At 46.7% G+C, this 27425-nt stretch overlaps 1 protein-coding gene and 1 pseudogene across 1 annotated transcript; one reads left to right on the top strand and one right to left on the bottom strand.

The window, feature by feature from the left end:
• Positions 1 to 15423: 15423 nt before the first annotated feature.
• Positions 15424 to 17360, top strand: LOC127308454 (protein neprosin). The gene is made up of 6 exons (XM_051339281.2): positions 15424 to 15582; positions 15948 to 16103; positions 16182 to 16346; positions 16458 to 16511; positions 16686 to 16835; positions 16937 to 17360. The coding sequence occupies exons 1-6, from the start codon at positions 15484 to 15486 to the stop codon at positions 17300 to 17302; spliced, it is 990 nt and encodes a 329-aa protein (XP_051195241.1). The 5' UTR covers positions 15424 to 15483; the 3' UTR covers positions 17303 to 17360.
• Positions 17361 to 25722: 8362 nt separating this feature from the next.
• LOC127334567 (putative cyclin-dependent kinase F-2) lies at positions 25723 to 26851 on the bottom strand (annotated as a pseudogene).
• Between the last annotated feature and the right edge of the window lie 574 nt (positions 26852 to 27425).

The raw sequence follows: 27425 nt of genomic DNA, 5'->3' as shown, positions 1-27425 counted from the left end.
GACGCCGTGGCCTCGCCACCACTTCCGCCGGCGAAGAAGAAACAATGGTGGAGAAGGAGGTGGAGGCGCAGGCGGCCCTCCGTGGTGTCGACGACGAGGAGGAATTCCCCGGCCTAAACTTCATGGTCGGCCACTCCATCGACGAGGACTACCGGCAGATTACGCTGGACCCGCAGCAGGCGGCGTGTGGTGACCCGACATACCACTGCATGGTGTAGTATGCAAGTCTGACATAACACCAATGAAACACCGTTCCACTAGTATTACATCGCTGAGAGTGGTACAATAGAAACATATGCGGGTCCAAGGTATGTCTATAGAATTACATACGGACTCTGTTACAGAAGATCAGCACAGCTTCCTACTTTACAATGAGGTAAAACATCAAATAAACTTCAGGAGAACGACTCGTAGTCTAATCTTATCACTAACTCTACTTGTAGAGGTTTTGTCTAGCTAAAGAGGTTATGAATATATTCTAGCTAAATAGGAGCTAGGTTTAAGAAGCTAGTTCCTTTCTATTGCTAATCTAGGTTTCTCCTTGTTGGATGTGGTATCTGACTCCTCTGACAGGGTCCTGTCTCTTGAAGTAGTTGTTGACTCCTCGGCCTTTGAGAGTGGGATGAGTACGAGCGTACGCAACAAGTTCATTATAGGAAAGAGGTGTTTAATGCACTAGCTACATCATTAGACCAGAAAGTCTAATACCAATGCAGATTTTCATAATCATTTCTTCAAAAGGTTGCTTTTATTCAGAAGAAATATGTCCGTCAGCCTTCACCTGTTTACTAGAACTTCATGGAGTTCCTTTCCGGCAGCGTTCGCAGTTCCATATCCCGGAACAGGGAGTGATAGGTCACGATTCATTACACTCTGCAGAGGTGTGTTGCTTTACCCACAAGAGATCTTAACCATGGTGCCAACCGGGCAGCTTTCTCGTCTACACTTACTTTGGTGTGAGGCCCGGTATAAGGTCTTAGCCAATCATACTCCTCCTACCTCGAACACCCACCCTTTGTTGCAATCCCCGACCCTGGGTCCTCGCCGGTGCTCTTATACCAATTAAGGACGGCCCCCGACCACGACGACAATTCAGGGCTCTACCATAAATTCCTTCGCCGGTAGATGCAACCCATTATAGACCGCATTACCGTGGGGACTTTAACGGGTTCCCCACCTTACCGCTTGTCCCTCGGGATCAAGCGTCTACGGTAAGCGCATCCGTTGATGAATGAGAGGTGGAAGTACAATTGACTACTTCGTCCCACTCCAGATCTTATGGTTAACACGAGTTTTACGGCACAAGAATCACTGGACGACATTTGTTGTTTAATCCTAGATGGATATAAACCATTGCAATGGAACCTCCACCATATCAACACATACCATGGTTCCATTGCCCACCACATAGTCATATTCATAGTTATGAAAGTAGTAATTTTGCTTTTCATGCAAGCGTGGTAAGTATAATACTTTGCAAGTAATTTGGTAAAAATGCTCAATTGATATGAGCAAGCGATGAACTTGCCTTTCTTGAATGCAAGATTATGCAAACAAGGTTTTCGATACGCAATAACTCCAAATTCTGAAATAGCATCATCGTCCGATAAGGACGATGTTTAAAAGATTGGCAAGGATGCAATAATGCATAAGTATGCGATGCAATCGTTCTAAGCATGACCTAACCCCGATGATTTAGGATTAGTGAGTTGGTATGATTGGTTTAGGGTGTGTTGCACTTTTAGAGTGATTCCACAAACAAGGTTCTTATTAGGGTTTTGTTGCCTTAGAATCATAAACAAGTGGTATATTAAAGCATAGTAGTCAATGTAGCACACAAGGAAAAGTAGTTGGCATAATGTTAATATGTAAGAACAATTGTTGGTTTAGGTACTATATGATATGGTTAATGATTACTTATCATATACTTCAAAAGAATAACTTTTTAAGAATATGTTCTTTAATAAAGAACAAGTATGATAATTATGGTTGTGGAGTTCTATGGTTTCCTATGGTTTCCAAATTAGCTTCTTGAGTAGGTATTAGATGGATCCTAATAATTTTGGAAGCACATCTTAGGAAATTCTTTAAACATGGGTGCTATCAAGGTTGGTATACCTTGCTGGTGATAGCTGGCTAGGGTTTATAGATCCTATTAAGCAGGTTTGATGGCTACTCCTTATTTACTTCAAAAGAATAACTTTTGAAGAACATACTTCTTAAGTAATAATAAGTATATCAATTAGGGTTGAGGTTGTCTAGGTTTTATTATTGGATTCACTAAGTTAAGAATGGTTGGTTTCTAAATAAGATGGTTCATAAGTATCTAACACTAGTAGGGTTTAGTTATGTAATGAAAAATAGTAGGTATGGTTGCTATTAGGGTTCATCACAATGGGTGATGCTAAGCATGTATAATTAAGGATGATGGTTTTGGTAATAGGAGCTAGGGTTTAGACTTGGTTGATCCTACTTGATTATCTAGGTCTGATGAAGATGAACACATGGGATACCATTTTATTAGTGATAGGTCTCTATTATTTTATGAATACATGCCAAGTATTTGTTTGCTACTATGAATCTATGAATGTCAATAAAGTATCCTGATCACATATTCTAACCTAGGTTTAGGGTTAGAAGCAATTTAGAATTAATATGAATGAATGGAGCTAGGTTCCTAATGGTATTAGGGTTTTAGGATTCACATGATAAAGTTGTAATATCATTCAATAAGGAATTAGGGTTTCCTAATTACCATATAGTTCTTAGGTTAATAACTTCATTATAAAGTTGAAGTTATTAATAACTTTGAAATAAAAACAATATTGGGTTTGACATTTTCTTATTTTTAAAGAATTAATAATTAAGACAATAATTAATTAGGGTTTAAATCCTTCTAATAAGGATTTAATAAGTTATTAGTAAAGGAAAATTAATTTTAATACTCTCCTTATTTACTTACTGGTTTCTATTTATTTGAGAATTGTTTCTTAATTTCTGAATTTTAGTTGTATTCGGAATTAAAAGAAAAGACTTAAATAAAAGGGTTAAATAATTAATTTTTTATTAAAAATAAATTTTTTATTTTTTATTTTTATTAGATAGAGTTTACCTTTTTAAGAATTTTGATATCTTATTTACATTTTTCTGAGTTATAATGGATTTTATAATTATTTGCAAAGTTGCAAGTATTTTCTGGAATTTAAAAAATGGCTAGAATTACTAAACACACCCGGACAGATTATACCCCCAGTCAATGACTGGTGGGGTATGTGGCCACGATGGTGGCCACGTAGGCATTGACCAATGTCAAAATTGGAAAAGGAGACTGGTGCACGATGGCCGGCGGGAAGACGTCGATGGCGGCGACTATCCTGACCACGCGCTGATGGGCGACTGGTTCCGTTCGAACCAGCGCACCGCGAGGAGCCTATAGGTGGCGGCGCCGCTCCGGTAAGGTCACCGGAGCTTGATCAACGACGAGGTACCGCGGCGGCGTCCACATGTGGTCAAACGCGGCGACGATCTAGACTGCTATCGAGCATGCCGAGCACACCGTGAGATCGAGGAGCTCACCAGGAGCGTGTAGAGCTTGTCGGCGTGACCTATGGTGGTCCGAATCGACGGCGGCGATGATGGCCGGCATCAAAGAAGACGAGGTTGGCGTGGACGCTCCCGAGCGCTCCAGCTCGATTCCTTTTGCAGGCTGGGCGAGTCGAGGACGGCGGTTTCAATGGCGTCCACGGCGTGGCTTAGGACTGCCTCAATCGACGGCGATGATCGACGATCGGCTCGGGTAGGTTTTCGGATTGGGGAAAAATTGGGCAGAGGGGGAAGAATCCAAAGTTGCTGTTCGTCGTTGGGATTTTATACGGCGCCAAATTGCGCCTCGTCACACCGTCGAGCAAGGAGAGGCTGCCAGCGCCGAGGAGAAGAGGAGCACGGCGTCGTGCTGGCCAGCATGCGTGGAGAGGATGAGGACGACCTCCTCTTTGTTCTTTTAACGAAGAGGTACGTGGGTCGGTAATTGGGCTGCGGCTTGGGACGCATTGGGCTCCTGCCAGGGCGTTTGCTAGGCTGCTACGTCCAGGTGAGGTTCAGGTAAGCCTCTTTTTCTTCCTTTTTATTTCCTGTTTTTATTTCTTATTTTGAATTCTGTTTTGAATTCAGATTTGAATTATTTTCTATCTTGCAGGTATTGCTCATTGAATTCATACAAGGATTAGTTCAGGTACTGCAAAGTCTTTAGTGGTGTATTAGCAATTTTAATATAATGCCATAACATTGGTTTATTAATTAGTATTCATATTTGGATTAAATTTCCATATGGACCCGAATTTGAATATTATCATTGGAAATATTCAAATTGTTTTCTAAATGATATTTTTCTTACTTAGTGATAGGTAGAGTTTTATTTAGTATTACTTTGTAAGAAACAATTTCAAAGTAATATTTGCTTCTCGATTCCTAATAAGAAGTGATTTAATGGCATGATTTCATGTGCTAAATTATCTCTAAGGACTTGATCTCATATTTGAGAATTTTGTCATTTGCATATGATTTTATGTGAACACTTATTTGTTAGGGTCTTTTAAGTTTTAATATAACTCCATTTCAAGGTTAGCATTAGAATTATATTTAGTATCACCTTGAAATACCTAGAGTAGATATTACTCTCATCATGGTTTGGTCTCGGTTATAATGATAGGTAGTTAATCACCACCTATGGGTTTTAATTATAGGACTTAGCACTGGGTTAATCTTAGGTTCAATAATTGAAACATAAGGTTTAATTCTTGAACACTTCTAGGGTTCCAACTATATTCACCTAATGACACAAGGTTTGGAATTTAATTGTGGCTTAGGTTTTAGTTGTGATCACCCAAATGATGCACCAACTAGGGTTTAGTCTCCCTTATCCATGATAAGGTGGTTACTTGCTTAATAGTTGATGTTCTCCTTTAGTTACTAAGGACTCGAGAATTAGTTTTGTCTTCTCCCAATTAACTTATATTACTATCCTCAATTTATCATTAAAGTAACTTGATGTCTACGGGAGCTTCTATTCTTGTAGACAGTGTTGGGCCTCCAAGAGCAGAGGGTTGTAGAACAGCAGCAAGTTTCCCTTAAGTGGATCACCCAAGGTTTATCGAACTCAGGGAGGAAGAGGTCAAAGATATCCCTCTCAAGCAACCCTGCAACCACAAAGCAAGAAGTCTCTTGTGTCCCCAACACACCTAATACACTTGTCAGATGTATAGGTGCACTAGTTCGGCGAAGAGATAGTGAGATGCAAGTAATATGGATGAGTGTGAGTGGTAATAGCAATCTGAATAAAATATGGTAGCGAGTAAACATGCAACAAAACAGTAAACAAACAGAGATTCGATGCTTGGAAGCAAGGCCTAGGGATCCTGCTTTCACTAGTGGACACTCTCAACAATGATCACATAATAGGACTACTCTACACCCTCTTGTTGGATGATGAACACCACTAACTGTGTAGGATTACACGAACCCTCAATGCCGGAGTTAACAAGCTCCACAATATTCAATGTTCATATTTAATTAACCTTAGAGTGCAAGATAGATCGACACAATTACACCGAGAACTAACATAGCATGCACACTGTCACCATCACACTATGAAGGAGGCATAGATCACATCAATACTATCATAGCAATAGTTAACTTCATAATCTACGAGAGATTACAATCATACCCCACGCCAAGTACTACACGATGCACACACTGTCACAATTACACCGCGTAGGAGGAATAGAGTACTTTAATAACATCACTAGAGTAGCACATAGATGATATTCAACTAGATCACATAAAGAGAGAGATGAACCACATAGCTACAGCGGAGCCCTCAGCCCCGGGGGTGAATTACTCCCTCCTCATCATGGAGACAGCGATGGCGGTGAAGATGGCGGTGGAGACGGCGGTGGAGATGACTCTGGGGGCAATTCCCCGTCCCGGCGGCGTGCCGAAATAGAGACTTCTGTCCCCCGAATTGGAGTTTCGCGATGGCGGCGGCTCTGGATGGTTTTCTCTGGTTTCGTCGAACTGGGTCGAGGTTTTAGGTCGAGGGGTTCTTATAGGCGAAGAGGCGGCGTCAGAAGGGGTCTGGGGCCACCAGACAATAGGGCGGCGCGGCCAGGGCCTGGGCCGCGCTAGCCCCATGTGTGCGCCCCCTGTGGGTCCTCTCTGGCGACTCTCGGGTGTTCTGGAAGCTCCCGGGGATTCTAAGATGCTGGGCGTTGATTTCGTCCGATTCCGAGAATATTTCCTTACTAGGATTTCTGAAACCAAAAACAGCAGAAAACAGGAACTGGCCCTTCGGCATCTCGTCAATAGGTTAGTTCCGGAAAACGCATAAAATCATCATAAAGTATGTACAAAACATGTAGATATCATCAATAATGTGGCATGAAACATAAGAAATTATCGATACGTCGGAGACGTATCAGCATCCCCAAGCTTAGTTTCTGCTCGTCCCGAGCAGGTAAACGATAACAAAGATAATTTCTGGAGTGACATGCCATCATAACCTTGATCATACTATTGTAAGCATATGTAATGAATGCAGCGATCAAAACAATGGTAAATGACATGAGTAAACAAATGAATCATATAGCAAAGACTTTTCATGAATAGTACTTCAAGACAAGCATCAATAAGTCTTGCATAAGAGTTAACTCATAAAGCAATAAATTCATAGTAAAGGCATTGAAGCAACACAATGGAAGATTAAGTTTCAGCGGTTGCTTTCAACTTGTAACATGTATATCTCATGGATAGTTGTCAATGCAAAGTAATATAATAAGTGCAATATGCAAGTATGTAGGAATCAATGCACAGTTCACACAAGTGTTTGCTTCTAAGATAGAGAGAAATAGGTGAACTGACTCAACATAAAAGTAGAAGAAAGGCCCTTCGCAGAGGGAAGCATTGATTGCTATGTTTGTGCTAGAGCTTTTATTTTGAAAACAAGAAACAATTTTGTCAACGGTAGTAATAAAGCATATGTGTTATGTAAATTATATCCTACAAGTTGCAAGCCTCATGCATAGTATACTAATAGTGCCCGCACCTTGTCCTAATTAGCTCGGATTACCTGGATTATCATTGCAATGCATATGTTTTAACCAAGTGTCACAAAGGGCTACCTCTATGCCGCCTGTACAAAGGTCTAAGGAGAAAGCTCGCATCGGATTTCTCGCTATTGATTATTCTCAACTTAGACATCCATACCGGGACAACATAGACAACAGATAATGGACTCCTCTTTTATGTATAAGCATTCAACAACAATTAATTTTCTCATATGAGATTGAGGATATTTGTCCAAAACTGAAACTTCCACCATGGATCATGGCTTTAGTTAGCGGCCCAATGTTCTTCTCTAACATTATGCATGCTCTAACCATTCTAGTGGTAAATCTCCCTTACTTCAGACAAGACGGACATGCATAGCAACTCACATGATATTCAACAAAGAGTAGTTGATGGCGTCCCCAGGAACATGGTTATCGCACAACAAGCAACTTAATAAGAGATAAAGTGCATAAGTACATATTCAATACCACAATAGTTTTTAGGCTATTTGTCCCATGAGAAGGTGAAGAATGGAAATTTTAAAGGTAGCACTCAAGCAATTTACTTTGGAATGGCGGAGAAATACCATGTAGTAGGTAGGTATGGTGGACACAAATGGCATAGTGGTTGGCTCAAGGATTTTGGATGCATGAGAAGTATTCCTTCTCGATACAAGGCTTAGGCTAGCAAGGTTTATTTGAAACAAACACAAGGATGAACCGGTGCAGCAAAATTCACATAAAAGACATATTGTAAACATTATAAGACTCTACACCGTCTTCCTTGTTGTTCAAACTCTTTACTAGAAATTATCTAGACCTTAGAGAGACCAATTATGCAAACCAAATTTTAGCTAGCTCTATGTATTTCTTCATTAATAGGTGCAAAGTATATGATGCAAGAGCTTAAACATGAGCACAACAATTGCCAAGTATCAAGTTGTTCAAGACATCATACCAATTACTACATGTAGTATTTCCCGTTTCCAACCTTATAACAATTAACGAAGCAGTTTCAACCTTCGCCATGAAAATTAAAAGCTAAGAACACATGTGTTCATACGAACCAGTGGAGCGTGTCTCTCTCCCAAACAAGCATTTATTCAAACAAAAACAAAAACGAATACAAACAGACGCTCCAAGTAAAGTACATAAGATGTGGCCGAATAAAAATATAGTTTCACTAGAGGAACCTGATAATGTTGTCGATGAAGAAGGGGATGCCTTGGGAATCCCCAAGCTTAGACGCTTGAGTCTTCTTAAAATATGCAGGGGTGAACCACCGGGGCATCCCCAAGCTTAGAGCTTTCACTCTCCTTGATCGTAGTATATCATCCTCCTCTCTTGACCCTTGAAAACTTCCTCCACACCAAACTCGAAACAAACTCATTAGAGGGTTAGTGCATAATCAAAAACTCACATGTTCAGAGGTGACACATTCATTCTTAACACTTCTGGACATTTCTCAAAGCTACTGGAAGTTAATGGAACAAAGAAATCCATCCCACATGGCAAAAGAGGCAATGCGAAATAAAAGGCAGAATCTGTCAAAACAGAACAGTCCGTAAAGACGAATTTTAAAGAGGCACCAGACTTGCTCAAATGAAAATGCTCAAATTGAATGAAAGTTGCGTACATATCTGTGGATCACTCACGTAAATTGGCATAATTTTCTGAGTTACCTGCAGAGAATTAGGCCCAGATTCGTGACAGCAAGAAATCTGTTTCTGCGCAGCAATCCAAATCTAGTATGAACCTTACTATCAACGACTTTACTTGGCACAAAAATGCAACAAAACTAAGATAAGGAGAGGTTGCTACAGTAGTAACAACTTCCAAGACACAAGTATAAAACAAAATTTCTGTAGTAAAATAAATACATGGGTTATCTTCCAAGAAGTTTTTTCTTTATAGCCATTAAGATGGGCTCAATAATTTCAATGATGCACTCCCAAGAAATAAGAGTTGAGGCAAAAGAGAACATCAAGAAGCAAATTCAAAACACATTTAAGTTTAACCCACTTCCTATGCAAAGGAATCTTGTAAATAAACAAGTTCATGAAGAGCAAAGTAACAAGCATAGAAAGATAGAACAAGTGTAGCTTCAAAAATTTCAGCACATAGAGAGGTGTTTTAGTAACATGAAAATTTCTACCACCATATTTTCCTCTCTCGTAAGAACTTTCAGTAGCATCATGAGCAAACTTAACAATATAACTATCACATAAAGCATTCTTATCATGAGTCTCATGCATAAAATTATTACTACTCCCAACATAAGCATAGTCAATTTTATTAGTAATAGCGGGAGCAAATTCAACAAAGTAGCTATCATTCTCATCATCAAATATAGGAGGCATATCGTATTCATAATCAAATTTATCCTCCATAACAGGTGGCACCAAAAGACTACTATCATTATAATCATCATAAATAGGAGGCAAAGTATCATCAAAGTAAATTTTCTCCTCAATGCTTGGGGGACTATAAAGATCATGCTCATCAAAACCAGCTTCCCCAAGCTTAGAATTTTCCATAGCATTAGCAACAATAGTGTTCAAAGAATTAATAACATTCCCATTAGCATGCATATAAAGTTCCATGGGTTTTTTAATTCTCTCCTCAAACACATCATGTCCTAATTCAAGATAAAGTTCATAAAGATCTCTCATATTTTTGTTGTTTTCCATTATGCCTAACTAGTGTAAACAAGAAACAAAAAGATGCAATTGCAGGACCTAAAGGAAATAGCTTCGAGCACAAACACAATGGCGCCAGACAAGTACTGTTACCTGGAACCGGAGTATGAGTGCCTTTTACCTTTCCTCCCCGGCAACGGTGCCAGAAAAGTGCTTGATGTCTACGGGAGCTTCTATTCTTGTAGACAGTGTTGGGCCTCCAAGAGCATAGGGTTGTAGAACAGCAGCAAGTTTCCCTTAAGTGGATCACCCAAGGTTTATGGAACTCAGGGAGGAAGAGGTCAAAGATATCCCTCTCAAGCAACCCTGCAACCACAAAGCAAGAAGTCTCTTGTGTCCCCAACACACCTAATACACTTGTCAGATGTATAGGTGCACTAGTTCGGCGAAGAGATAGTGAGATGCAAGTAATATGGATGAGTGTGAGTGGTAATAGCAATCTGAATAAAATATGGCAGCAAGTAAACATGCAACAAAACAGTAAACAAACGGAGATTCGATGCTTGGAAGCAAGGCCTAGGGATCCTGCTTTCACTAGTGGACACTCTCAACAATGATCACATAATAGGACTACTCTACACCCTCTTGTTGGATGATGAACACCACTAACTGTGTAGGATTACACGAACCCTCAATGCCGGAGTTAACAAGCTCCACAATATTCAATGTTCATATTTAATTAACCTTAGAGTGCAAGATAGATCGACACAATTACACCGAGAACTAACATAGCATGCACACTGTCACCATCACACTATGAAGGAGGCATAGATCACATCAATACTATCATAGCAATAGTTAACTTCATAATCTACGAGAGATTACAATCATACCCCACGCCAAGTACTACACGATGCACACACTGTCACAATTACACCGCGCAGGAGGAATAGAGTACTTTAATAACATCACTAGAGTAGCACATAGATGATATTCAACTAGATCACATAAAGAGAGAGATGAACCACATAGCTACAGCGGAGCCCTCAGCCCCGGGGGTGAATTACTCCCTCCTCATCATGGAGACAGCGATGGCGGTGAAGATGGCGGTGGAGACGGCGGTGGAGATGACTCCGGGGGCAATTCCCCGTCCCGGCGGCGTGCCGGAACAGAGACTTCTGTCCCCCGAATTGGAGTTTCGCGATGGCGGCGGCTCTGGATGGTTTTCTCTGGTTTCGTCGAACTGGGTCGAGGTTTTAGGTCGAGGGGCTTCTTATAGGCGAAGAGGCGGCGTCAGAAGGGGTCTGGGGCCACCAGACAATAGGGCGGCGCGGCCAGGGCCTGGGCCGCGCCAGCCCCATGTGTGGGCCCCCTGTGGGTCCTCTCTGGCGACTCTCGGGTGTTCTGGAAGCTCCCGGGGATTCTAAGATGCTGGGCGTTGATTTCGTCCGATTCCGAGAATATTTCCTTACTAGGATTTCTGAAACCAAAAACAGCAGAAAACAGGAACTGGCCCTTCGGCATCTCGTCAATAGGTTAGTTCCGGAAAACGCATAAAATCATCATAAAGTATGTACAAAACATGTAGATATCATCAATAATGTGGCATGGAACATAAGAAATTATCGATACGTCGGAGACGTATCATAACTAAAGTGGTTATGATTCTTTTTATAGTTAACTTTGGTTATATGGATGAATGGTTTCTCACCATATAATGTATAGAGTTTGACTCTAAGGTTTTCTTATGGTTCTTAAGTGAAGAATAAGTGGAATGTAGATGTGGTAGGATTCTACTTATGATCACCAAATTATTCACAAGTGAAGATTGAGGTGTAAGCCTAGGGTTGCTTATTAGTGATCTTCCTATCATTTCATGTGGTGAATAATATCTACTTTTCCTATAGGGTTTTAACTTGTGGCTTATTCTTCTATTTCTCCAATTCATGGTCATGGCATTATCATGAGCAACTTAGTCTCAGTGGTTTCTACTCCCAATTCTTAGAGTATATGATCATTACCCAATTTGTAATGATCAAAGGTTTGACTTCCTAAAGTATCTCTCATGAACTAGGTTTCTTACTTCTAAGATCAAGTATTGTCTTGATCATCTAGGTATAGTACTTCTATTTTATTTTTTTGGATGGACATGGCTATGGTTTATTCTAGGGTTTATGGTGTACTCACAAGATCTCATTTGGTATGAAAAGGTTTGAGTTTCCACCTAGTTGAATTAATCTCTCCTTTTCTTCACCAATTAATGGATATAGTATTGTTCCATTTGATATTTGGTTATCACACTATTCCAAGATGAAATGATTTATCTCCTAATCCTTTAGATCAAAGGTTGTCCTTTATTCTAAAATAGGTAAAGCTAATATTGGTATCTATGGTTTCTCTCATTTGGAAAGGACTTGAATACTAACCTAAGGTTATTTTCCAAAGATAATGATGTGATCATCAATATCTCTAATTATCATGCAGGGTTCTCTCTCCAGGCATGTCTAGAATAATATCCTAGGGTTCTTCTTAAAGATGATGATTTTAGCACATAGATGTATATTCAAGGTTTAGCTCAAAGTTGATCATTGCTTCTCTAATAGATAATATAGAACTCTCACCTCTCTAGGTTTGATGTATAATAATTTGGAATAGAGAAGAATATATATTTCTAGAGTTGATCTCCTTGTCATGTTTCCAAGAATGAAGTAGAATGAATACCATGAGGTTCATGGTAGGATCATGGATTGGTTTAAGACATGGAAAAGATAAGTTAAGAATAGTTTCTCCATTTTATTGTTACTTGGTTTCCAATTGAATAGTTGTTCATATTTTATGGTAAAAAATACCATATTATGATCAGTGATGAGATCAAGTAATTGATCATTGATTAAAATGTTGTTGTGTTACTTTTGATCTAACCCATTATATCAAATCATCTCTATCCAAAATAAGGTTTTATCAAAGGTCACATTGAGGTTTATAGTGCTTGACTTGATGAGCTACTTCAATTCCACCAAGGTCAAGTGAAACTTTAGTTACTGTGACTGTTTTAATTTAAAGCGCGAAAATTCCCCAGATTTTCTATATATGAATGCAATGCACACATATATTTCCTCACCCCAAATCCTGGGATATTACACGGCGGTGTGGTCCACCAGGGACCACGGCGGCAACTTCATCGACCTCGCCGGACCATCGGAGCTGCCGGCGCCAAAGGAGGAGAAGGCCGACGAGGAGGAGGCCAACGAGGATGACAGCTGGTCCTTCGGGGCATCCAGCGACGACGGCGACGACCTGGACTTCAGCGCCTTCGACTCCCGGCGCAGCTAGATTTTTTTTTAGTTTTTTAGTTTAAATTCGCGTTAAATTTGTACAAAGTTCGTTCGAATTTTATATGAATATCGTTTTAAAATTTTGATTTTAACTTTCAAATTCTATGAGGGCCGCCGGTTTAGGGGCGCCGATGTGGGAGCAGCATCCCCAAATAGAGGATGCTCTGCCAGCGCCCCCCATACGATAGTGCCGGCGCCCTGCCGGCGCCTATTTGGGGGCCGCCAATGGAGGTGCTCTTAGAATTCTAGTTCAGAGTTGACGTATATGGTTTGAAAGACTGTTTGAAAAGTTCATACGTTTTGTAGCTGAAAATCTGCAAATTTTAGTTGAAATTCGATGCAAGAAGTAGTTGCTGCATGGGCACGCGGCGAAGGTGAATGCAGATTGGTGCTCCCTACAGGTACATACGAGTTCTCTTCTCTTTCCCTTACTCTACACAGGAGCTCCATTATCTTCCCTGTTTCTCTCGCCTGCCACAGTCTGCCTCCGCGATTCTCGATTGGGTTGTAGCCATGACTGTGTTGCGATCATACCACATATCTAGGGTCTTTTGGGATGGCTGCACACTTTACTGTGATGCCACATAGCTCAGCTGAGAGAGAATAAACGAAGCTATTTCGAAGATAGTTTAGTACATAAACTTGCAGATCATTGGATCCAGTTGGTGAACTTGCCCAAGTGACACAACACAGGTCCAAACCGGGCCCTGAGCGGTGTATCATGTACGCAAGTTGATGTATCATGCTCCCTCTATACCGGTTTACTGGGCTTGTAATGTATCCATGGAAATACCATTAAATTAGGCTTAATTGGCAACTAATGTGTGATTTTCTCCCAAAATTAAATGCCATAATGCAGACTCACCAATGCATGCGCGGGCGTTTTCATTTTGATTGGAACACATGCAAACCAAAGGGTCTCCGCCCTTAATTAACGCATTTACCAAGAAACAAATCAAGGATTATAGCTTGTAAAAGAAAATTTGCTGCCCAATTAAAAAACACCTTGGTCGCAGCGCTGCTCCTAATGAGCCCAATAAACAGGTATGGAGGGAGCATAATAAATTATGTTTCTTCTTTTTCCTCACTCACATAGGATTGATATGAGGTTTGATGGACGTTTTTAAGATGATGAACGGCTGGATCTTGCGAATGTTTGATGCCAAAGTGACACCATCCCCAACTCCAATATAGTAGTAAAGATAGAAAACAAAAAAAAAAATATGCAAGGAACATCGCAAGGTGAGGTGGCAGTAATCCTCTTGGTCCAAGACGGGGGAGGGAGGCGAATTCACTCGGCGTGCATGCTTGAGGAGCAGATGAATCAGTTTCACCCACAAAGGCGGGGTATGATCGATTTGGAATCCGAGGCTATACCGTGCGAACGAGATACGCAACCGCCAAGAAAGAATTGGCTCTCAGGCCCAGTTAGCAGCCACACTTTAATTTAACTGAATCCAATAGCAACTCAACCTGTGGAAGAACACCCATCGAGGGCGCGTTTCAGAGTGTCAATCGGACTTGGCGCCGAAATCGCGCTCTCCCTAAGTTATATATTTGTCGTCGATCCATACCATCTCCACCTTGCCCATATACCATCCCCTCCTCCCTGCTTCCACCATCTCCACCTCTCCGCCAACCAAGCCGTCCCTCGATCGAGCACCATGGCCGCCTGCAAGCGTCCTGCCGCCGTCCTCGACGGCTCGACGCCTATCACGCGACGACCACCCAAGGTTCAGAGGCGGCCTGCAAGAGGAGCCGTCCCAGCGTCACAAACACAGATGAGTACGAGGAGGTGACCCGCCTCGGCAAGGGCGGCTTCGGCGTCGTCGTATTGATGACTGGACTGTCTGGGTCAAACTTTGTAAACTTTGATAAAATATTTATGAAAAACATTAACATTTTAAATATAACATTTATTGTATTGCAATCTTTATAAAGTATATTTTTATATTATATATATTTGGTATTATAAATACTAATATATTTTTCTATATTTTCGATCAAACTTTGTAAAGTTTGATTTTGACTAAACCCAGATCGTGAACTAAATAAATAAAAACGGAGGGAATACTTATTTTTCTTCCTCAGATCAGCAAGTCCACATATTAACCGTGTATTTATTATTTTCATGCCTCCAATCCTGTTTCTTTTATAGTCAAATCCCGTTTTGATATAGGAGTACTACCTATAGGTCAAATCAAATATTTATGATGACTTCATTGCATATGATTTCTGAAAATATTCTCTCCCCTATTTTCATTCAAATTTGGTCTGTGGACTGCGTTTGGGGCACAATTTAGGGAGCACGGATCGGATGGAGGCGTCCATATAAAGAAGTTGCCATGCTTGCGTTTATTTTTGCGCCAGACGAATATCACTCTCTGTGTTGTCTCTCACATCAACATGTCTCGACTTCATCTAGGGTTACACATCTTGTTCTTATGCAGCATTGTTCTTGCGCATCAAAGCTTTGGAGGTCGAGTTCATCAGATCAATCAAGAGGTAAACATTCTTTTGCCCCTCGTTGGAGTGTTCACCTTAAATATGTACGAACTTTTTTGTGTGTGTGTTCATGCGTCGACCTAAACATCGCACGAAGGAACACCGGAGGTGTAGATGCAATGCACAGATGATTTCCTATCGTCCTCTAGTCTTGATTATCCAAGAGTTATTCTTAATTAGTTGGCGCTCTCGATTTTATCCTGTTCTGAGAGTTGAAACTTGAACCACTGGGTACACGATCTCTCATCTCTGGTAATTTAACAATAAACTGAAGCCTCTGCCTCTGGTTCAGGCTTCAGAGGAGCTATAGCACAGCTCCAGACAAAAGCTTAATTACTGATTATATGCTTCTTTATGTCCTGAAGGAAACTGCGGGCGTTTCGCCTGAGATTTTGAGTGTTGAGGCGAAAGCATCAAGTCCACAAGATATGAATCCCAGCCTCAATTCGTCACACACAGTGAGCTCCATTCATGTCCACTTGCCATACCCTTTCCCACCACAACTTGGTGCTGACACATATGTGAGTTGCTTTGCTTGGCCCTCTTTCCCTAAGAAATGGTGTGGACATTGAATTTTTTCCTCATATAATTAATTTCAGTTTGCTAGTTATATGACTCAAGAACGTGATAGCGGATATTTTGGAGTAATTGCTACGATGGACGTCTATGGATACGATCTTAAAGAAGGTCAAATGAGCAGCGGATCCATCTACGTAACTAACTTTGAGGGTCAGAATAACGATCAAATCGTTGTTGGGTGGATGGTAAGTTGCCTTTTTTTTTTTGTTCATTAGACTTGCCTCATGTTACAATATACTGTGATGCTTAGGAAATCCTTTCCACTAATCATTGGTTCCGCACGATGAATTATGTAGGTGTCTCCGCCTCGGTATAACGACTCTAAAACTCATCTTTCTACGGGTTGGGTGGTATGCATCCTCTCCAATTCGACCACACGTAGTTATGTTAAACTTTTTTTTTGTTAGGTTGCTCACCACATACACCATGTGGTATGTTGAACTTTTTTAATGAGGCTAATTCTCTCTAGTTGCTCATGTTTGAATGAACTTGTGACTTAAACAATGGTCTTAATGAAATTGCAGAAAGATGGAGCACATAATTCAATATGTGGCGACCTAGACTGTCCTGGTCTTCAGCTTGTGAGTGGGTCTCCCATATTCCCCAGTGATATCATATCCCCAGTCACTGAAGGCAACGGGGCACGGCAAACTATTACCATTAAAGTGCTCAAGGTATTTTTTTTTCTTAAACTTTGTTCGAGTGAATGGCCAAAACAAAATCCAGCTCTAACGCAATTTTTCTCTCGTCTTCCATGAAATTGGCATTACTCTAGGACAAGTCGAGTGGGGATTGGTGGTTACACTGTGGTGTTAACGGCGACCCAATTCCAATTGGTTACTACCCGGCGTCTCTATTTGACCGCTTATCCATGAAAGCAACTCATATCATTCTTGGTGGCGTTGTTTCTAGGTCACCAACTACAGGACTTCCTCCAATGGGCAGTGGAGCCTTCCCCTCTGACTCGGACAAGGCCGCGGTGATCCGTGACATTCAACTAATCGACCAGGATGGCACAAGCACCCCAATTGGTGATGATATGCCCGCACAAATCACCGACTTCAGGGTTTATTCCGTGTCGCCAATGGTAGGATCAAAATTCTCATACGGAGGGCCAAGAAAGATCCAATCAAACATGTGAATTAATCAGTATCCCAGCAAGGAAGATATAAATAAAATCATTTGTTTTGCCTACATAATTTCACTTTCCTACTACTATGTTTTAGCACTTCATGTCTCGGTTCCTTGTAGAAGACTACTAGTACTAGCAACGAACTGATGTTTGCATTTTGTGAGCTACTTTTTCCATAGTTTTTTTTTTTCTCTTTAAACTGAAAGTTCTGCAAAGCTATGACAAGCTAGACAACTTTTTATAGGAACAATCTAGACAGCTAACATGTCGCCCTGTCGGCCGCGGCGATGACTGACGAGAGAGCCTTGGCAATTAGCATGATCCTTCTATTTAATGGCCTTGGCATGATGAAGCTGCAGACCAACATCGATAAGTTCGATCTATACTGCAAGTAGTCTGCAAACCGGAACGGCCCTATGAACGAGATAGAATAGAACCACCATGGAAACCTCGGATCTTTACAAACCCTCCTCCTACAGGCTACTCATGTTCTCGGCCTATGTTGCTTCAACTCAAATAGCCACATTGTATACTCTGTTTTCCAACTTTTTTTAAACAGAAGGCCTCATGGCCCGGCTTTATATATAAAGCCCTCATGGCAAGTCATCAATACACAAGTCCAGTCTGATACCTAAAGTCAACACACACCCAAACGATCATACAGTTCAGAGACCACATAGTCCACACACCACATCCAATAGACATCAGACGATACACACAGCGAGACAAAGTAGAAGCAGTATAAGCCCCTAGGAGCCCGCCGCCTCCTGTCCCTCCCCTCTTGTCCTTGCGTGGAGTCGCCTACCCCAGCCCGCACCTCGTCCAGCACCGCTCTGTCCCTCTGTCTGGCCAGAACCCTCCAACTCTGCATATAGATAGACATTTTATACAACGCATCAGCAGGACTGGAGATCATCTTCCCTTCCATAGCTAGCTTGTTACGAATGTTCCAAAGCGACCAACATAACGCCGCAAACGTGAACCAAGCTATCCTACGCAAGGGGACCGAGAGCCCCTGGGCGATGGTAATGAAGTCTCCGACCCCTGTCGGGTTCCAAGAGCATGGTAGGAGTTCCCTAACTCCAGCCCATAAAAAACGAGCTAGATGGCATCTAAAGAAGATATGGTCGCCGTCCTCTAGCTCACCACAAAGAGCGCAACTGCCGTCAGTTGGGCCATTCCTTCGGGCCACCTGGTCCGCCGAAGGAAGTCTCCCCCTAATCAGCTGCCACAGAAAGACCCTGATCTTTGGGGGAACTCTGGTTTTCCATACTTCCTTAAAGTATGTGACCGAGGCCCCTTGAGACATCCGAAGGTACATCGAGTGGGTCGAGTACACTCCAGAGGGTTCCAGTGCCCAAGTGACCTGGTCCTCATCAGGATGGATCGGGTGGAGATCAAAGATCCTGCAGAGGTTCTCCCACTCCACCGTCTCCTCAAGGCCGAACGTCCTACGAAAGCGGATGTGCCATCCCTCGGCCGACCGCACTGCTGCCACCGTGGCAAAGTGGTTGTCGCAGCAGGCAAACAGCTTAGGAAACTGCTGGTGTAAAGGGCCCCTGCCCGTCCACCAGTCCAACCAAAAGTATGTTCGCCTACCATTCCGAACCTTATGGCGAGCTCCCAGCTTAAAATGCCACTTCAGCTTCTGAATGGAGTTCCAGAACTGAGATCCCTTGGTTTTGACCATAGGGGAGAAGAGGTCGTGATCTCCCAGGTACTTAGCTTTGAGGAGGTCCACCCAAAGTCCCTCCTCATTTTGGTACAGTCTCCAGATCCACCGGAGCATTAGGGCAATATTCATCGTCTTTGTATTGAGGATCCCCAGGCCTCCGACCTCTTTAGGCCTGCACACCGTGGCCCAATCCACCATGTGGTATTTCCTCTTGTTCCCAGTCCCTTCCCAAAAGAACCGGGATCTAGATTTATCCATTTCCCCATGTGTGGAGTCATAGAGAAGATAGAGTCCCATAGCGAACATCGGAAGGCTAGACAAACAAGAATTAGTCAATTCAAGCCGTCCCGCCGATGCCAAGAGCAGCCCCTGCCATGGATCCACCCTGTGGCTGACCTTTTCCGTCAGGAAGATCCAATCCGCCACAGAAAGTCGTTTGTCGCTAACTGGCATCCCCAGGTAGCGAAAAGGGTAAGCTCCCAGCTTACAGTTCAGAGCGTCTGCAATTCCCTGCTGGTCCTCAGGCGTGACCCCTGTCACGAGTGCCTCGCTCTTAGCGAAATTAATCTTTAGGCCAGACATGTTCACAAAGCAAAGCAGGAGAAGTTTAAGATTGGCAACCCCCACCCTAGTGGGCTCGATCAGAATCATCGTGTCGTCGGCATACTGAAGATGTGTCACTCCCCCTGGAATAAGATGTGGAACCACCCCTTGGATATGGCCCGCCGCATTCGCCCGCGACAGAATCGCCGCCAGCGAATCAACCATAAAATCAAAGAGGATAGGGGAGAGAGGATCCCCTTGTCGCACTCCCCTAGCATTCCGAAAAAAGGGTCCAACCTCCCCATTCACGTTGACCGCAGTGTGTCCCCCTGACACCAGCTGCAAGAGGCGGTGTACCACCAGCGCTGAGAATCCCTTTCTCAGCAGGACTTCCTTCAGGAAATCCCAGCTTACGCGGTCATAGGCCTTCTCAAAGTCTAGTTTAAGAAGAAGGCCTTGCAGGTCCTTAGTCCTCAGCTCGTGCGCAATCTCATGAAGCGCCAGCACACCCTCGTGCAAGCTCCTACCTTTAATAAAGGCCGTCTGGCTACGGTCTATCGTCCTATTGGCTATCGGAGCTAATCTAATTGCGTATGCCTTAGCGACGAACTTGAAAATAACGTTGATCAGCGCAATCGGTCTGAACTGCTTGATGCTGTCGGCCCCTTTAACTTTCGGAATGAGGGAGATGATCCCGAAATTGAGCCTAGCAATGTCAACCCTCCCTAGGGCAAAGTCGTTCAAAATCTGCAAGATTGGCCCTTTCAAAATGTCCCAGAACTTTTTGAAAAACACAACAGGCAGGCCGTCCGGACCTGGTGCTGAGTCAGGCTTCATAGATTCCAACACCTCATCCAGCTCCTCTGGGGTGAAGGTGATCTCCATCCCTGTGTTCTCTTCGGCAGAAATCTTGGCAGATTCATCCCACAAATCAGGGGCTAGGGAGAAGACCCTCTCCTCCCCTTCAGTACCCATCAAGGCCGAGTAAAACTGGTAGATATGTCCCATCATCTCTTTCTGATCCGTGATCTCCCCTTCATCTCCGCATAGACGAGGGATCAGACATTTTCTACGCCTCCCGTTGGCAATGGCGTGGAAGTAAGCGGTGCAGGAGTCCCCTTTGAGCGTCCACTGTACGCGGCTACGTTGACGCCAATACTCCTCCTGCAGCTCATCCAAATGAATGATTTGGTCCTCAAGGTGGTATCGGAGGGCCCATCCCTCTTCATCCAACCCCGAAGCATCAGCGGTAGCATCCAAGGCTGCCACCTGCTGCAACAGGCCTTGTCGAACCTCCCGCCTTTCTTTCCCAAGATTGGCCCCCCAGCCTTTAAGAAATTTGCGAAGTCCCCTCGCCAAACAGAACCACGTGTCAATGCTGCAACGTTGAGGACCCCCCCCCCCCCCCCCCCAAACATGAGTCCCAGCATCTTCGGTTTAAGCATGTCCTCAAAGCCCGCCACCCCGAACCACCATGTCTGGAAGAAGAAGCGAGCTTGCCTCTTAATACCCATCGACCCATCATCCAGCAACAAGGGGTTATGGTCGGACCCAATCCTTGTGATCGCCGACAGCGTGCACATGGGGAACATAGCCTCCCAGGCTGGCGAAACAAACACCCGATCTAGCACCGAACGGATCGGGTCCAATTGGTTGTTAGTCCATGTAAAACGTGCCCCTGCACGGTTCAGTTCCCTAAGTGCCATCGCCGCAATCGCATCATTGAATCTACGAATCCTGGGCCAGTTCACCACCTCATTACTCTTGTCCTGCAGCCGTCTAATGAGGTTAAAGTCACCCCCCACCACCACTGGTAAGGGGGTCGCGGTAACCTCCCTCTCGAGCTCCCCCAGGAAATCCTCCGTCCTGGAATGGTCCGCCGGACCATACACCAGAATGAAACACCATTTGCGGTTGACGTTCCGTTGGAGAATGTCCGCACTTATGAAGAATTCCCCTTTCCTCCAAGTGCCAACCTCGAAGGCTTCATCCCTGAAGCCGAGGAGCATCCCACCTGAATGCCCATTGGCGGGCAGCCAGTTCCATCCGAATTGGCCCCCAAACTCTAAGCTACGGAGTTCCGCCGCCGAGAAGTCTTGTCTAATGGTCTCTTGTAGCCCTAAAACGTCCACACGCTCCTGCCTCATATAATCCTTGAGCTGGGTACGACGCCCTAGTCGCCCAAAGCCCCTCAGGTTATAAATGAGAGTCCTCATTTGGACGAGGTCTTCTTGTTCCGTCCTAAACGGACGTTCAGCTGAGGCCTCCGTCCCTTGACGCAATTGCGAATCGGTCTCCCTGAAGGGGGGCAAGTCTCCACCCCCTCCACCGACACAGCCGTGGCCTGGCCGGATCGTGGTTCCCCTGAACCATCCGCCGCCCCCGTGGCGTTGGCCGACGCCGGTACCGAGGGAGATCCTCCGGTCGGTACCAGCTCAGCAGGCATGGCCGCCTCCCTGGCCGCCGCCCGCGCTTCTTCTTCCAACTCTAACCGCCGTCTGGTCGCCGCAAGTGCTTCTTGCACCTTCTTCTTGGCACGGATAAGGGAGATGGCTTCCGAAGGGGCTCCCACCCTCGGATGGAACAGCAAGCAACTATCCCTAACGACAGACGTAATATGCGAATCAGAAAGAATATCCAAAGCCGAAGAGGTGTTACCATTAGGCTTGGCCTTGTTCGTCTCCAGGTTCTTTTCCGCCGCCAAACGCTGCGCCAACTCCATGATCGGTGTGCCCGCCGCTGCTCCTTGGTTCCTCCCACTCTTGCGTACCGGCGTGGGAACCACCAGCTTCTTCTTCTTCCTTGTAGAGATGGTCACAGCCAGAGAGCGCCATCCCTGTGCCAGCGGCAGGTCCGCCAGGGCCTCTGCGCGCAGATCGTGGCCCCCGGCCTCCAGCCTACCACTGCGCACCATCTCCACCGCACCCGCGTCCGTCACCAACTCGACCACCGATCCCTCCGTAGCTTCCTCCGACGCCGCAGCTCCCACCTGCAAGTCCAGCGCCGCCCCGAGCCTGGTGATCTTGAGTGGGGGCTCGTCAATAGATGGGCTCTCAGCCACCCAAGACGCCACAGGGTCAGTAACCTGGGAGTCAGTCTCCGCGGAGAGCGAGGGCTCCGTATGGTCCATCACCACCACCCCGAGCGTCTCGGTGGCACCCTGCAGGGACTCCGCCAACGGCGAGCGCTCAACGTCCTCCCTGGACGCGGCCCGGAAGCCCAGCCCCAGGTTCGACCCGTATTGGTCAATAGGCTGGACATCCACCTCCAAGAGCTCATCCCGAGTTCTCGACGCCGGAGGAGCGCTGTTGGAACCCGCGGCTTTAGAGCTCACCGGCCCCGCCGCCCCCGACTTGTCCTTCTCCGATTCCTTGGTCGCCACGCCCGAGTCGTCCTTCTTCTTTCGGCGTCCGTGTTTGTTCCACTCTCCATCGGACGAGATGTAATCTGAGTCGTAGTCGTCCCCGTCATCCCGAGGAGGGGGTGGCGGAGGAGCCCCTGCCCCTCCCGCAGCCCCGCGCGGAGCCGCCTCCACCTGCAGCCCAATGTTGTACCCCTCCCCATTGACGAACAGCTGAATAGACCCCGTGATGCGCTCCGGATACCTGCCTTGGAAACGCATGCGGATCGGCTCGCGATCCCGCTTCATGATTGAAAGCTCATCCACATCAATGGGGCGTCCAATCATCACGAACGCCGCCATCAGCCTCTCCTTGGTCATCAAGTCTTCCGGCACACCCGTCAACCTAATCCAAGCCGAGGGAAGAACCAGGCTCGGCTTAGGCGCAAGGAAAGCCTCCCGGATCTCCGTGTTCTTCTCGCTGAAGGGTAGGAAGAGTTTGCCGCTGGCCGTCGCCAGGCGGAGGGTAGCCCTTGACGGGAAGACGACCGAGAACTCCGTCTCAGTCAGCTTGCAAACCTGCCAATCCCAAGCCTCATCCACCAGCTTCTTCATCTCCTCCGCCAGCTGTTCCTTAGAGAGGGGAGCGTCCTTGAATTTGATAATAGCCGCGAGCACCTCCCCTGGGTTCTGGGCAGCACCTAGGGGTTCCACATCGATGTTGAAAAAGCCGCCCCCGTTGATCGCATGACCCATGGAAACCAAACGCAGATTTTTCCCCCTCGACGTGCAATGCGCCGAAGTGTGACCCTCCTCACTGCACAACACACAGAGAGGCTGGAAGAGGCATTCCGATTGGAAGTGCCCTTCGCGGCCGCACTTGAAGCACTCGCCGCCCGCCGGCGCCCCTGCCCGGGACGGGTTTGTCTTGGACTTGCCTTTAGCCGGCTGGGAAGCTGCTGCTCCGGCCCCCGTCTTCCTCCCACCCTTGGCCCTCTGCTGCTGTCGCTGACCGCGCTCACGGTCGCCCTGACCGGATGAGCCGTCGCCCTGCCCCTTGGACACAGCCGGCTCTGCCGGCCTCTTGGCCAGCGCTTCCTCGCGGAGCCTCTGCTCCCTCCACCAAGGCGGAGGAGACTCCCTGTCCCGGCCCCGCTCCTGGTAGCGGTATCCCTGGTCCCCAACCACATACCTGGCACCGCCGTCTTGTCGTCCACCATCCGCACGCCTGCCGCCGCCGGCGGCACCCTCGCGACCCCCGCCACCGCCGTCGCGGTCGCGGTCGCGGTCGTACCAGCCGTCCCCATTGTTGTTGTAGCCGCGGCCACCTTGGCCGCCTCCGCCCCCGAAAGAGTTGCCGCTGCCGTATCTTCCGCCGCCGTCCTGTCTCCCGCCCCCGCCGCCTCCATTTTCGTCGCCGAACCGCCCGCCTCCTTCCCTCCGCCCGAAGCCCTCTCCCTCCAACCGCCGGTCGCCGTCAAAACGGCGCTTGCGACCATCGTCCGCCCCGCGGTCCATGACCACTTCGACGAAGGAGCGCAGAAGAGGTGGTGGATTTTCGATTTTCCGGAGGAGTCGGTGAGGAGGAGCAAGGGGATCGGAGAGTCTCTGTCTAACCTCACTGAAACGGGCAGGAAACCCTAGATCGGGGGCGCAGCAACCTTTAGGAAGCCACAGCCAGTAGAAGCGCTTCTGCGCCACCGGGCCGGACCCAGGCCGTAGCGCCTGCTGGGCCGAGGCCGCAGCCAGGCCAAGTGGGCCGCCCTTAGCAGCCAGCAGCCCACCTTCCCACCCCGTCGGTGAGCACAGAAGCGCCTCAGGCACACCCTCCGCAAGCTCAGCTGGGCCGTCAACCGCAGGCCCAGGAGCGATGGCCCGCTCCACCACTGACGGGGTCAGGGTTGGCGAGATCCCCTCTACCGCCTCCGTCCGCCCCAGCGCCGCCGCCGCCACGACGTGAGGCTCCACCGGACTCGACCTCCCGCCGTCGTGCCCACCCGGTCGTACCCGCCGGAACGCCGTCCCCGGCCGAACGTCCCCCAGCCGGAAGAACCGCGGCTTGCGAGCAGAGGGGAACCTCGACCCGCGCCCGCCCGGCGCAAAGGCCACCCGCGGCCTGTGCCGGAGCGTTCCCCCGAGCTCCGCCGCCCGGCAGATGAACCCCTCAAGGGTCACCGGCGCCGCCCTCCGCGCCAGAGAAGCTTCGTCCTGCTCCCCTTCAGACCCCGAGCCCTCCCCGGTCTCAGGTCCGCCGTCCGACGACGGCCAACAAGCTTCACCATCGCCATCGCTCCAGCCATCTGCCAGCGCCCAGAACCTGCCGCGGGGAGCCCCTGTCCCAAGCGGAGGTGCAGAGCGCGGCGTCGCCGCCCTCCGGTCATCCCCTACCGACGGCGTCGCTGGCCAGGAAGGGTTGAAATTTGAATCGCCCGCCGTATCGCCACTCTCGTTCCGTACCATCGCCACTGACGATCGGCCAGCGTACCGTCCATCAGGGTCTCTTCCAACATTCCATTGCAGAAAGTACTAGTAAACGACAATGATGCAGACAATTTCTGCCTTTGTTCGAGATACTTCTTGACCACACATGAAACATGATTTGTTCTTGAGGTGCCATGTTGGGGACAAAGCATGTACATTAAATTTAAATTTTCCAATTGAACAATACAACGCTTAGGGCATACGAACATAGTAGTAGTAGATCTGTTAGTTTCTCCCAGTTAAACAGTACGATGTCACATAATCTGGAAAGAAGTCAATTGCTTTGCAATTCGATTCTGCCTAAAACAGTCAATCATTTCTTTACAAATCGATCAAGGAATTACATGGATCGATCATCCAAGCACAATTGCATTCGGGAAAGTTTTACTCTTACACACGTTGTGCTTTCAATACCGCTGCGAGTGCAACCAAGAAGCTCGGCGTCTTTTTTCTCGGCAACGGCAAAACTTCAACCTTTGCAGCTGCGACAGAGGGACGAGGAGCAGTGAACCATGTGTGCTTAAGCGCCTTGGCCGCCGTGAGTCGTTTGTCGGGATTGCAGGTGAGAAGCCCTTGCAACACCTAAAATCCTTGCTTCTCCTCAGGGAACATATCCCGCAGCCTGGTCTCCCGGGTAGCAGTTGCTGAAACTTGGCGGTGAGCGGCAGGGACTTGAAGTCCGGCCACGTCCGCTCGTTGGGCATGCCGAGCACTCGGAAGATACTCCAGAGCTGGACTATGTGGGTTGTATCGTTGAACTGGTACTCGCGATCGTCGATTCGTCGTTGTCGTCGTCGTCGTCGTCGTGGAACAGAGTCTTGCCGGTGAGCATCTCGGCCATGACGCACCCGAGCAACCAGGTGTTCACGAGGGCGTCATAATCTGGCTTGTGCAGGAGCATCTCTGACACCATGTAGGGGACGGTGCTGGCCTAACAGTACGGCGGCGAGTCGGACATGTGGAGTGCGAGCCCGAGGTCGCACATCTTCACGAGTTCCCCGTCTTGCCCGACGAGGGTGTTGGCCGGCTTGATGTCGCGGTTGATTACGCGGCGGTCGTGCATCATCTTCGTCCCGGTGAGGAGTTTCCACATGAAGGCGCGCACCTTTGCTTCTGGCAGCGGCGGGTCGCGGCGCCTCTCCCACAAGAAGGTATGGAGGGTTGGCGCGGCCACGTACTCCATGGACCATGGCGAGGCAGTGGCCGCCGGTGGCGTGGTCGAGCATCAGGCCCTCGAAGGCGACCACGTATGGGCTCCCGCTGCAGGCCTCCAGGAAGCTGGCCTCCTGCTTCAGCTCGGTGGCATACTTGATGGCGACCGTCTTGCCGGTGGCACGGTGGCGCGCCTGGACGACGACGCCGAAGCCGCCCTTGCCGAGGCGGGTCACCTCCTCGTACTCATCCGTGTTTGTGACGCTGGGACGGATCCTCTTGCAGGCCGCCTCTGAACCTTGAGTGGTCGTCGCGTGATAGGCGTCGAGCCGTCGAGGACGGCGGCAGGACGCTTGCAGGCGGCCATGGTGCTCGATCGAGGGACGACTTGGTTGGCGGAGAGGTGGAGATGGTGGAAGCAGGGAGGAGGGGATGGTATATGGGCAAGGTGAAGATGGTATGGATCGACGACAAATATATAACTTAGGGAGATCGCGATTTCGGCGCCAAGTCCGATTGACACTCTAAAAGGCGCCCTCGATGGGTGTTCTTCCACAGGTTGAGTTGCTTTTTTTTTCGATAAAGGGAATATATTAATATCAAAAAGATACCAATTACACCTAGCCTCTGTAACAACGCACCACCCTAATGGCAGTGGCGGAGCCAGGGTCCAAAACCTGTGATGTCAAGCTTTAAAAATGTGAAGATTGTTCTTGTAGAGAACATATTTATGTAGACAAATTAAATGGGAGTAGAAAAGATCACACTTTATTGCAGCATAATTATAGTAGATTCCCTTTGCGATTATGTATATCTTCATGATATGACTTCCTAATGTTCAGTTGTTTGTGAAGAATTTGCAACATTTGACCGTGGCTCTCACTTCTTGAAAAATATATCCATATGCCAAAGTTAAGACCTGGCAATAAAAAGTTGCTTCT

The sequence above is a fragment of the Lolium perenne genome, chromosome 1 (assembly GCF_019359855.2).
Source record: "Lolium perenne isolate Kyuss_39 chromosome 1, Kyuss_2.0, whole genome shotgun sequence".
Lineage (NCBI taxonomy): Eukaryota > Viridiplantae > Streptophyta > Magnoliopsida > Poales > Poaceae > Lolium > Lolium perenne.
The sequence above is the reverse complement of the archived record's forward strand: the minus strand, read 5'-3'. Positions and strand labels throughout refer to the sequence as shown.

Coding starts and splice junctions, on each gene's coding strand:
- LOC127308454 (XM_051339281.2), top strand. CDS start 15,484: ATGTCTCGACTTCATCTAGGGTTACACATCTTGTTCTTATGCAGCATT. Junction 15,583..15,947: donor TTCATCAGATCAATCAAGAG/GTAAACATTCTT, acceptor TATGTCCTGAAG/GAAACTGCGGGCGTTTCGCC. Junction 16,512..16,685: donor ATCTTTCTACGGGTTGGGTG/GTATGCATCCTC, acceptor ATGAAATTGCAG/AAAGATGGAGCACATAATTC.